The sequence below is a fragment of the Electrona antarctica genome (genome assembly GCF_951216825.1).
Source record: "Electrona antarctica genome assembly, chromosome: 11".
Classification (NCBI taxonomy): Eukaryota; Metazoa; Chordata; class Actinopteri; order Myctophiformes; family Myctophidae; genus Electrona; species Electrona antarctica.
In genome coordinates this window covers 36,918,217-36,930,716 of record NC_136792.1, presented here as the reverse complement: position 1 = coordinate 36,930,716, position 12,500 = coordinate 36,918,217, and the positions used below count along the sequence as shown (strand labels likewise).

Sequence of the window (12,500 nt, the reverse complement as noted above, 5' to 3'; positions counted from 1 at the left end):
CCAAAACATACGATTACGACTCTGCCTAAGACCCACACCTAATTCCAACACACTTTGCTAGTGTGGGATGGCTCAGAGTAGAAGACTGCAGGGTTAAGCAAATATCAATGGGATTGGTATTTAAGATACTCAAAGGGACAGGGATAGTCAAGATTAAATGTATCCCCTGAGCAAGCAGGCAGACTATTAGCTCAATGTTAAAAAACAAACAACACTTTTACAGGAAACCTGGTTCAAATCCGGAGTAGAAGAGGGAAGTTACATATTTAACCACTTTAGAAGTCCCTATTTTGGTAGTATAAAGAAGTAAACAGTAGGGCATTCATTAAAAAACGAAACATAAGGTTTCTGCCCGACAACAGCAACAACATAAATAAATATGTCATATGTCTGTTTTGTCATCAATCCATTGTCAACATTGGAATGTTTCTAATCTAAAGGATTTGACAATGTAAAAAAAGGAAAAGAATGAATTGGTCACACAAAGCTTTGAAGCTATTGCTTCAAAGCTAAATCAAGTCAACATGGTAGGGGGGGGGTTGTTCACATGTTGTTTGCATAAGCTTGTTATCAGATTGCTTGTGAGTCATAAGGCGTTATGACTTAAAAAATCTAACAAAGAAAAAACGTTGTTTTCATGTAGACATGTTTTACAAGATTAATGACATTTCAAGTAGTAGATTAGTATAGGCTTAATGCAGATCTTTCGGATAATAAATACAAAAATAAAAGATTTATCTGAACCAATTAAACACAATCAAAGCTTTGTGTACAGAATAAACCTCCAGATTCACATCAATAGGGACAAGGTGAAGGTTCCATTCAGGGGTCAAGTCCTGGCTGAATAACTGAAGAACAGATATGGTTGCATCTGCTTTCATGACACTTTTTTGGGAAATGTAGATCGGAAAGTAACCAAGTACATTTACTCAAGTACAATTTTAGTATTTCCAATTTTCAATACTTAGGAAAATGTTGTACTTTTTACTCCACTATAATTATTTGAAAACTTTAGTTACTTTGTATACTATATACCGTATGAATTATTTTACAAAACATACATTGACCAACTCAATGCACAACGCATGATTCTAAACTACGTCCGTCTATAAACAAAGCCCCGCCCTCGGTTAAGCCCCGCCTGCCTCGTCTGCCTCTGCTCTTCATCGGGATACATTTTGCACAAAGTTGTTTAATTTGTCACTGCTGTTTGATCTGCAGCACTGATTAATGTAATTTATTTGTATGTGTAAAACATTATTGTACTGGGAAAGGGTCTCTTTTCCCTTCATCTTTATCCTTTTTAGTATAATAGTATTAGTTTACTATAATTAGATTAATACATGGCAACCAACACAAACACTTTACTTAGAACACACCCAAATCAAATCATAGTACAGCGTACGTGTTCAATCAATTATTCAATCAAAGCAAACGGCATAAACAATATTAGTTTGCCTCTTCTACAAAAGTAAAAGTTACAAGGCTTCATTCTGGAGCGTCGTCTGTCGTGCGTGGCAAGCTGTCATTCTCTGTGCCTTGTACCGTAGGCCTGTATAAATGGTATTATGTCCCACCACAGAGTAACCTCGTGTCAGTGTCACCATACTATCCTATCCACCATCCATCGTAGCTATCCACCTCGGAGGTCTGGATAGCAGTGTCGTTAGGCCAATCAGAGGCAGGCAAGACGTTACCATGTCTATAGACGGACGTAGTTTAGAATCATGCATGCACAACACCTTGTATGTCCAAAGCTGGAATGGAAATAAAAACAACCTTAGTCAATTGGATTCAATGTAGTTATTATTTAGTCACAAGCTGTTTTTAATTATTTTCATTTTTTTCTAAATCTGCTAGATCCACATTATCTATGTAAATAACATCATGTACATTTGTAGTCAAGAAACAAACAACACAGTATCTGCATAAAAAAGCTAGCAACTATCTAAACTAAGCTGACAAGGACCGTGCGTGTGTCTGTATATGATATCCCTGACAAGGACCGTGCGTGTGTCTGTATATGATATCCCTGACAAGGACCGTGCGTGTGTCTGTATATGATATCCCTGACAAGGACCGTGCGTGTGTCTGTATATGATATCCCAGATATCCAAGTGTTTAAGCAGCTGTTGTGTGTGGAGGAGAAACCTTGTGTTTTAGACCCATAAGGGTCCATTTGGTTCCATTTTTACACTCTCAGAGTTAAAGGGGTCCTTGAAATTAAAAGGTTTCTTTCTTTCTTTCTTTCTTTCTTTCTTTCTTTCTTTCTTTCTTTCTTTCTTTCTTTCTTTCTCTTAGTTTCTCTCTCTCTCTCTCTCTCTCCCTCCCTCCCTCTCTCCCCTCCCTCCCCCCCCCCCCCCCCCCCCCTCTCTCTCTCTCTCTCTCCCTCTCTGTGGGTTGTGGGTGTCTCTCCATCTCTGTGCCGTGGGATCATCTCACATACTGTAACTGTACAGGATGTTGTGTGACCCACAGGAAGTTCATGTACTCCCAAATGATTTTGTGTGTGTGTGTGTGTGTGTGTGTGTGTGTCTGTGTGTGTGTGTGTGTGTGTGTGTGTGTGTGTGTGTGTGTGTGTGTGTGTGTGTGTGTGTGTGTGTGTGTGTGTGTGTGTGTGTGTGTGTGTGCGTGCACGTGCGTGTGCGTGTGCGTGTGCTCACTCAGTGGCACATGATTTCCCATGAAGCTCAGTGTGTGTGTACACGTGCTTGTTCATTCATGTTTTTTTTACTCCCCTTGACCTAATTATCTTTGGCGTGTTTGTCCCTCCCCTGTGTGTGTGTGTGTGTGTGTGTGTGTGTGTGTGTGTGTGTGTGTGTGTGTGTGTGTGTGTGTGTGTGTGTGTGTGTGTGTGTGTGTGTGTGTGTGTGTGTGTGTGCACGTGTGTGTGTGTGTGGGTGTGTTTGTGTCTGTGCGTGCATGCATGCTTGTGTGCAGGCTGTACGTGGACGGTCCGTTCGGCAGTGCGTCAGAGGAGGTGTTTAACTACGAGGTCAGTGTGTGTGTGGCGGGCGGGATCGGAGTGACGCCATTCGCCTGCATACTGCACGCTCTGCTGTGAGTGGCTGTCTGACCTGTCTGTCAAACACATTGAAGTTCAAGCTCCCAATGACAAGACTTCATATTCATGAAAATCCGTTAATGCTTTCTTTCTTTCTTTCTTTCTTTCTTTCTTTCTGTCTGTCTGTCTGTCTGTCTGTCTGTCTGTCTGTCTGTCTGTCTGTCTGTCTGTCTGTCTGTCTGTCTGTCTGTCTGTCTGTCTTCTGTCTGTCTGTCATGCTTTATTTCCTACCTTCTTTTTTGAAATCTTTTGTTCCGTTATTTTCTTTCCTTCTCTGTTTCTTTCATCTGTTTTTTCATTCATTATTTCTGACTTGCTTGCTCTCATCTCCTCCTCTAACTCGTCCTCCTCTTCCTCTCCTCTCCTCTCCTCTCCTCTCCTCTCCTCTCCTCTCCTCTCCTCTCCTCTCCTCTCCTCTCCTCTCCTCTCCTCTCCTCTCCTCTCCTCTCCTCTCCTCTCCTCTCCTCTCCCTCCTTCTCCTCTCCCTCCCCTCCTCCTTCTCCTCCTCCTCTTTCTCCTCCTCTTCCTCCTCCCTCTTCCTCCTCCTCCTCCTCCTCTCCTCCTCCTCCCCCTCCTCTTCCTCCTCCTCTTCCCCCCCCTCCTCCTCCTCCTCCTCTCCTCCCTCCTCCTCCTCCTCCTCCTCCTCCTCCTCCTCTTCCTCCTCCTCTCCTCCTCCTCCCTCCTCCTCCTCCTGCTCTTCCTCCTCCTCCTCCCTCCCTCCCTCCCTCCCCTCCTCCTCTTCCTCCTCCTCCTCCCTCCTCCTCCTCCTCCTCCTCCTCTGTCCATGTGTCCATCAGTGATGGCTGGAAGGCCTTCAGGTTGAGGAGGTTGTATTTCATCTGGGTCTGCAGAGAACTCCAGTCCTTCTACTGGTTTGCTGAGCTGCTGTGTGCGCTGCACCATAAGGTACATCTTTTCCTAAGTGCCTTACCCCTCATCCCTAAACTTTTTTTTACTATTTTGAAACACATTTTTTGATTTTTCATTGAGGTCCAAATATCGCCTAATTGCCAATCCAGGCACAGATGCAAAAAGATTCTGAGAAAACGCTGCTAAAGATTGTGGCTCTAAGTCTAACAGGAGTGAATGGAGGGGAAAGTTTTGTATCGCCCACCATTACGGAATTAATTTGTCTCCTACAGAAACAACACCTGCCGACGGTTAGTGGAAGTGAGGGTCGTCTGTACCCAGAAAATGTCAAAAACCCGTCAAAATCGGCAGAGGCACAAATTGACACAAACCATAGCTGTAGGGCACTGTGTGTGCAGCCAGTTTCCCACATTGACTTGGGTAATGTGGACAGTGATTTATACATGGCTCAGCGTGCGGCAGTGAGCTTGTAGATCAGCCAATTTTGGGCGTGTGATACTGCCACGCAATGGGAGACTGCCCATAACTCTGACATCCCTTTACTCCGACTATGTGGCTTTGCGTGCGGTTATAGGGTTAGGGATAGCCAGGGTTAAGTAATGTGGCGAGTCGGTCCAACGTGCCGTCGCAATATGGCCGTCGGAACACTGACACTGCACCTACGCAATGATGTATAAATAAACAAACCTAGCATCTAAATAAGCATCTAAATAATATTCTGTACATTTGTGTTCAATATATATATACATATATATATATATATATATATTATATATATATATATATATATATATATAGAATGCAGCTCGGCAGGTGCTCTCAGTTCTGAGGTCAGAGCCATTATATGGGAGTTTAAAGGGGAAGGTCAGAGGTCAAAAGGGTTAATCACATTTCCTTAAAGTTCTCACACCTGGTTTCAAATAGCAGCCTGGAAAATGTCACTTTGTCTTGGTGCTTGTGTGAAGTTGTATCGCCACCTTGTGGTTATGTTTATTCATAGCTTTTGTCAGGAACATGAATGTCTCTGTTGGGTGGAAACCTCATGTCACTTTTCAGCATTCAAATTCAAAAATAGCAAAAATAGCAAACAGTACATTTTTTACTCAAGAGGGACAATGCCCTATGGTATTTATGGAATGCATGTGCAAATAAAAAAACACATCATTGTCAAGGGGCAGCCCGTGCCCTACACATACACGCACATGTGTATGTAGTATGTACATCTGACAATTTAAAGTAAACACGCAAGGATTGACAGACTTTTAAATATGTATATTCAATTATTTATTGTGAAGTTACATGATGTGTTGGTCACTGGCAATCTAATCATGTTAATTGGAAGGGACCAATCAGTAGTTCTCAAACTTTATCGTGTCAAGGTCTTGATGAATTGGATACACAATTTTTCAATTCCAGTATTCAATCTATCAATTATTTATGGCCACGGACCCCCCCCCATCTGAAAGTGTTTTTAATTAAATTCTAATCAGATTAATCACAGCTTTAAAATTAATTAATCATGATTAATCACCATTCAAACTATGTCCAAAATATTAACAGATGGAGGCGGATATTATATACCATTAACATACATATATGCATATAGTTTTATTCTTTATAACAAATCCAGGATGGCAGGATGGTGTCTCTCTGTCTCTCAACCCGTGCTGTGTGATTTGAGCTGCTGCCTATGTGACATTTTATGGCGATAACTGACAAGTGTAATGCTTTATGGCGTCGTCCACAGTTAACAGTTTTTGTATTGTGCTTGAAATGTACTGTAATTCTCCAAACTGTTAATAAATACTTCAATCAATCAATCAATCAATGTTTTTTCCCCAACCAGATAGGGCTAGATATTGCAGAGTGGATGGTATTATGGGATGTATCTGGCGGGTCATCCAAGCATGCATTAATTGCGTTCATTAAATGTTAAATGTAATCAAATTAATTTCACAATTTAATTTATATATGTATGATATTCATATATATATATATATATATAGAGAGAGAGAGAGAGAGAGAGAGAGAGATGCTTTCCTGTTTTTTTAATTGTTTAACTTAGACAATGCATACATTAATCCTCATCACTGATCCCCCCTTCTCAGATGTACTCCGATGTAAACAAATGGTACATGGACGACGTCAGTCAAACTTGACATTTCATATTTGTTGTTTTTATGTTTGTGATTGTAGCTTTGGCAGGAGAACAGACCTGACTACCTGAATGTCAAACTGTATGTCAGTCAGACAGACAACCAGCAGGTAAGAAACACACACGCACAGACCCACACACCTTTTCCTTCTGTCTGATGTTCCATCTCTTTACCACCAGAGGGCAACAGTGCATGCTAAAAAAGAGGGTCCAATCTCACTTCCTCAGTGGTTCTCAAAGTATGGTCGTTTTGGGTGTTCCAAATGGACCCTTGCAGTTCTGTACCTCTTAAAGAGTTTACACATGGAACCCAATTGACCATTAGGGGTTTGTAACCCCCTAAAAGGGTTTTTCATGTATTTTGTCGCATTGTTGTTTGTCCCAGACCAGACCCAGGACCACAATGACAATAAGTCGAAAGACTTTCTTGTGTCTCTTCCTCGATGAACATGATGTCTGCATGACGTCTAGTCTACTAAAAATAAATAAAAATAAAATAAAATCTAGTAACTCTGAGTGTACAAATGGAATCAAATAAAGGCCTATTCATACTCAAAGTTTTAGGTGATAAGATGTGGTTGGGAGGCCTTTAGGGGTCTGTAACTCTGACAGTGTACAAATGTGTTCCATTTGTACACTGTCAGAGTCACTATCTATTCCCTGCTCTCTCTCTCTCTCTCTCTCTCTCTCTCTCTCTCTCTCTCTCTCTCTCTCTCTCTCTCTCTCTCTCTCTCTCTCTCTCTCTCTCTCTCTCTCTTGGACCTTTCCAAGTCAGTCAGTGTATTTCTTTCTATAGAACAAGAGAGAAAGAAAGTAATTGGCTGAACACAAGTGTGTGTGTGTGTGTGTGTGTGTGTGTGTGTGTGTGTGTGTGTGTGTGTGTGTGTGTGTGTGTGTGTGTGTGTGTGTGTGTGTGTGTGTGTGTGTGTGCGCACGCACGTGCAAGCGAGAGAGAGACTTTCAGTGAACAAAACATATTTTCTATGGAATCAGGGTCATCTTGTGGGTATTCTACTGCTATCACTAGTGTTGAAGGAAAGTGCTGTACACTCGGTACAAAAAGAATCGGTTAGATGTGATCATAATCTTCCGTGCCCCTGTTAAGAGGCGAGCTGCCTCGTTTTGGACTAACTGCAGTCGTGACAGGCAGGCTTGGGTAACGCCAACGTAAAGTCCATTACAGTAGTCGAGTCGGGTTGAGATAAAAGCATTGATAAGACGTTCCAAATCAGAAAAGGTTACAGCAGAATTGACTTTGGCTAACAGCCTCAGCTGATAAAAGCTGGATTCTCTCTCTTATTCTGCCTAGGGAGTGCAAAAAATACAAAACAAAACGTTTGTTATTCTCATGGGAGGGTACAATATGTCCCACCTTGCTCACCTCGTTCTTTCAATATATACCATACTGTCAAACAATAAGGGATATTTTTGGACCAGGTTCATCTTCTGTTTTGTTTTGAAAAGGGTCACAAAAAAGTGCTGTTTGTTTGCCTGCGGCATTTCAAGTCATACTTGAAAAAGGCAGCTTAGTCGAAACGTTGTATTGCTACTGTGCTGTGAATACAATTGGAGCATTTAAAGTGAGTTGTGAGCCCCCATCTTGTTTTTCATTCTACTCGTAGACACTCTAGCCTTCAGTCTGCGAGGGGAACTCAAATATTCGGAATACATTTTGCAAAGTCTGTTTATCAAGTGATTCTGATTCTTTAGGCCAGTTTTCACATCAAGGGATCAGAATCAAGCTTTATTGTCACATCACAGATTTACAAAGTAAATTAAAAAAAAAAGTACATATTTACTACATAAACCTGAGTTAATATACTAAGGATGCGTGATAGCAGCAGGCATATACTTTGCATCTCATTCAATACTTATGGCCGTTAGTTAAAGGACCACTTCACCACTTTTCAACTTCTCTTCCTATAATTGGTCCTAACTAATGTTCATGATAAAATACCACAATTTTTTTCCTACTCAGTCTGTGTCTCATAGGAAGGCTGTGGGCAGTTCAGAAACCCGTCCACCAGTGACATCATCGATGGTGAATCCAAGCTAATAGAAACAGCAGGCTTTCTTTTCCTGAAAAGTTGCAATGCAAAAGTTGAAGCCATCGTTCTCACGATAATAAAAATCTGAATATATTTTAAAACAAATCTTGTTTAAAGAAAAATCTGCCTAATGATGATGTCACTGGTGGACGGGTGTCCGAACTGCCCAAAGCCCTCCTATGAGACACAGACTGAGTAGGAAAAAATGGTGGTGTTTTATCATGAACATTAGTAAGGACCAATTATATGAAGAGATGTTGAAAAGTGGTGAAGTGGTCCTTTAAGGTAATAGAATAAAAACATAAAAAACACACAAAAAGACAAAGGTCAGTGTGTTGTACATATAATGAACGTGCAAAATGTCAGTGCGTGTCAACCGCATAATCTACATAAATTAGACTGACTCTGGCATAATCCGCAAGTAGGTCCATCCATACTTGTCCCTGGTATAATCCACAGGTAGGTTCAAGGGAGAACAAGGTCTGAGACCAGTCTGACAACACCGCCTGTCATCAGGCTGCTGATTGAACAAGGTCTTGTTCAGCAGTCTCACGGCAGACTCATGCCATGTTCAGCAGTCTGATGGCAGCTGGATGCCCTAATGGACCCCCATTTGAAAATATGTTGTGCCATGGACCCCTATTAAAATAAAATTGACGTCATTGTGAGCTTGTAGATCGGCTATTTCGATTAGTTTTCTCATTTTGCTGGGCACCCCCTGGAACCCATTCAATGACCCCACTTTGAGAACCTGCATTTCCTGTATGCCGGTCGGTCACGCCTCCATATATGGTCACACCTCGTGACATCACGCCTCCATATATGGTCACGCCTCCATATATGGTCACGCTTTGTGACATCACGCCTCATGACACGTCACGCCACCATATATGGCTGTCTCCATATATGAAGATCACAACACTGACCTCATCAAACCCTGGATAGCCATACATGGAGAAGACTGGATATAGATATAGATAGATCTGCATATATGGAGCCGGCCAGCAACTCTACATCTGACCACCAACCTCAAACTCTTAGATCTCCATATATGGAACCAACCTGTTCTGACATTCCATATGCTGATCCTCCCCCACCCGTCCTTCCTCTTCGATGTCTCCCTTTTGACTGATACCTGTCCATTCAAACGCTAGACGGGCCTGCCCCAAAGTTATTAGTGCAGCCGCGCCCGGCAGCCGGCGTAAACTAGAGTTCTCAACAGGCCCGAAAATTAACGCCCGGCCCTACCTGGGCCCTCAAAAAAATGAGTTAGGTGGTTTCTCCTCGACATCACTGATATGTTCATATTTTTATATTCATGTTTCATGTGCAGATCATTCCTGAGGAGAAGTACCAACCCATCAGTTCCAGGATCCTGATTGGTCGACCAAGGTGGAAGCTGCTCTTTGATGAAATCACTAAGACCAATCAGCAGTGAGTATCAGGGAAACATTAATGGCACCATTATGGCCAATGATTATTTCCTGTCTTTCTTCCATACAATGTATAAAATAAAGCTGAAGTGGTTAATCAGACTAATCGATTTAGTCAGTTGTAAAAACTCAATTCTCAATTACAAATGTTGATTTGTTAACCCATTTGTTTTGTTGGCTATTCAAAAATAGCAGATATACAAGCTTGCATTTGTACATCTGCCATTTTAAAACTAACAACTACTGATTTAGAAGGACCTCGCCAAAATGTGTTTAGTACCCCTAAAAATAGAATTAAAAAAATGCATTGCACGCAATGTATTTCCCCCCCCTGTTAGCAGAGGCAAACATCGCCAATGCACTTATTGATAGGCACGCTAAGAAGATAATCGAGAGTTGGAGCCCTATTCTGTAACTGATTGTGTGTGTGTGTGTGTGTGTGTGTGTGTGTGTGTGTGTGTGTGTGTGTGTGTGTGTGTGTGTGTGTGTGTGTGTGTGTGTGTGTGTGTGTGTGTGTGTGGTTTCAGTAAGCGAGTGGGGGTGTTCTGCTGCGGACCCAAGGGCATCTCAAGGACACTTCACAAACTGTGTAACTCTCACTTTTATTCTGGAACCACGTTTGAGTTCAACAAGGAATCCTTCAGCTGAGACACAAGCCTTCACTTCCTGTTTACACAGCCCTTCACTTCCTGTTGACATGCATCACTTCCTGTTCACACATATCACTTCATATTCGCACAATTCTTATTCACAATATGGATGCAACGGTAAACTACTTTGGGCTTTTTTTTCCTGTAAAGTCGCTTGTAAATATTGGTAATTCTGGGTTGCGTTTTTTTTGTCTGGGTTGTTTCTAAAGTCTAGTTGCTTATTTGAGCTTGCTTCCTAAAAGCAGTTTAAAACAGTGGTTCTCAAACAGAACATTTCAAAAATATTTCAATGTCTTCAATTGGACTTCTTTTGGGCTTGTTTTCATAGACCTGGCTCTGAGGTCCACCCGACAATATTTGTGATTTTAAAATCGCCAAAAATTGTACGCACATAGTAAAATCCAGAGTGTTAATTTTGCTCTGTGTTAAATGAACACTTTTTCTGTGTATACATGATACAATAGTATATTATATGATTTGTCGTGTATGTCTTAATGTCATAATTATGTTCTTTATTAATAACTGCATGAAAACCAAAGCTCAACCAATATCACACTGTAGCACCAGCAGTGTTGAGCAAGTTACTCAGGAAAAGTAAAAAGTTACAAGTTACAATATTACTCCTTTAAAAAGTAGTAATATTAAATTACTTATTAAGGAAGTAAGTAGGTCAGAGGGGCTTATTGTCGGCTGAGAACACGGGAGCCTGTCTCCGTTACAATGTGCTAGACCTCTGAGAGGTGTAATGCTGAGGTGGAGCCCCACACCTACCATCAGCTCCAGTACTTACCGCACAACTTACTGCACCGCTCATATGTTGAGTTGGCGGTGCCCGGGATCGAACCTGTGACCTTGTAGTCCAAAGGCAAGAGCTGACTGAGCTACCCAGACACATTACTTTGGTATCAAAAGTAACTCGTTTTTTTATTTCTATATTACTTTTGCACCTACAGGTTACATCATATTTGCCTAATTGGGCAGATGCTTTAAAGAACAGATCTACAAGCTAACAATGTGTTGCATCACATGCATGTTGATAGCTTGTAGATCTGTTGTTTCTTTCGCACCTCTATGGCGTATAAATTATAGGTCGAGTTCTATGTTGGTCAAAAACAAATTGTGTTACTTTAGTAACTCAAAGTTACTTGAATTCATAATATCATTACTGTTTTTATAAGTTGCACCAGTGGTTCTCAAACCTTTTAATGTCAAAGACATAACCATGAGTGTACAAATAGAACCTCTTGAGCCCTAGCGTCCCTATTCTGGGGGTGAACATCGCCCATCGTTGTGATGCTGTAGATTGGCCATTTTCAGCAAAGAGAACATTTCCATGTCAAGGACCCCCAAATTAATAATAATAATAATAATAAAAAACGTTATTTATATAGCACCTTTCATACATAAAATGCAACCCAAAGTGCTTCACATAAAACAAATAACAAGTGAAATTGATATACTGTATGAATTTGACTGTGGATCCCCATTGGAAAATATGTTGTGCTAGGGACCCCCTTAAGAGAAGAGTTGTGTCGACATTTTTCAAGATAAAAAAAAATAAAAAAATAGCAGATGCAAGATCGGCCATTACAGTACAGTCAAATTAGGGTTGAAGTGGTTAAACTGATTTTGATGCTTTATACGTATTAATACTTTTGCTGGGGACCCCCTAGATTGCCTAGAACCTCCTCAAGAGGTTCACTTGAGAACCACTGTACTAGAGGATCTAAAATGATATTTTTGAATTTGAATCCTGAAAAGTAACAGCTTTGGACATAATGAGGTTTCCACCCGACAGAGACGATATTTCAAAAATGACATACAAATCATAACCGAAATAAACAGCAGATGAATTGATGCAAAGAGACGAGATATAATCGTAACATTTTTTTTAAACGCTGGTGCTATTATCGTAGGCATCGATTTGTTTACCTGTAAAAGTTGACTCAACGGCATTTATTTGAGCAAAAAGCCAAAATGCACCTGATGCCAGTATTTGTCTTTAGTCGATATTTCAATTTATTTATATTGTTTGTATATATAAAATGCTGTTTTATAAGTTGTTTGTGTCTTATATATCGGTCATGGGAGAATTATATTGTTGCAATGCTGTGGGGAAGAAACCTTGTATCTCCATATGTTTTTCTTCCCCCATACATTAATGCCTCGACTTCAGTGTCAAACAAAACAAGCTATTTTTGGAAAACAAAGAAATAAGTGAAAGTGGTTAGGCTTAAGTGTGTCTTGAACCAATGTATTATTAATACAATGTATTACAGT

General features: G+C 40.8%; 1 protein-coding gene across 1 annotated transcript in view; it reads left to right on the top strand.

The window, feature by feature from the left end:
* Window positions 1-12,500, top strand: part of nox4 (NADPH oxidase 4) — a 56,934-nt gene that overhangs the window by 43,978 nt on the left and 456 nt on the right. Inside the window, exons 14-18 of the mRNA XM_079514595.1 lie at window positions 2,941-3,060; window positions 3,862-3,970; window positions 6,131-6,199; window positions 9,471-9,571; window positions 10,098-12,500. The exon at window positions 10,098-12,500 is cut by the window's right edge and continues 456 nt beyond it. Coding sequence (XP_079370721.1) covers window positions 2,941-3,060; window positions 3,862-3,970; window positions 6,131-6,199; window positions 9,471-9,571; window positions 10,098-10,218 — 520 coding nt within the window. The 3' untranslated portion in view covers window positions 10,219-12,500. The remainder of the gene's footprint in view (window positions 1-2,940; window positions 3,061-3,861; window positions 3,971-6,130; window positions 6,200-9,470; window positions 9,572-10,097) is intronic.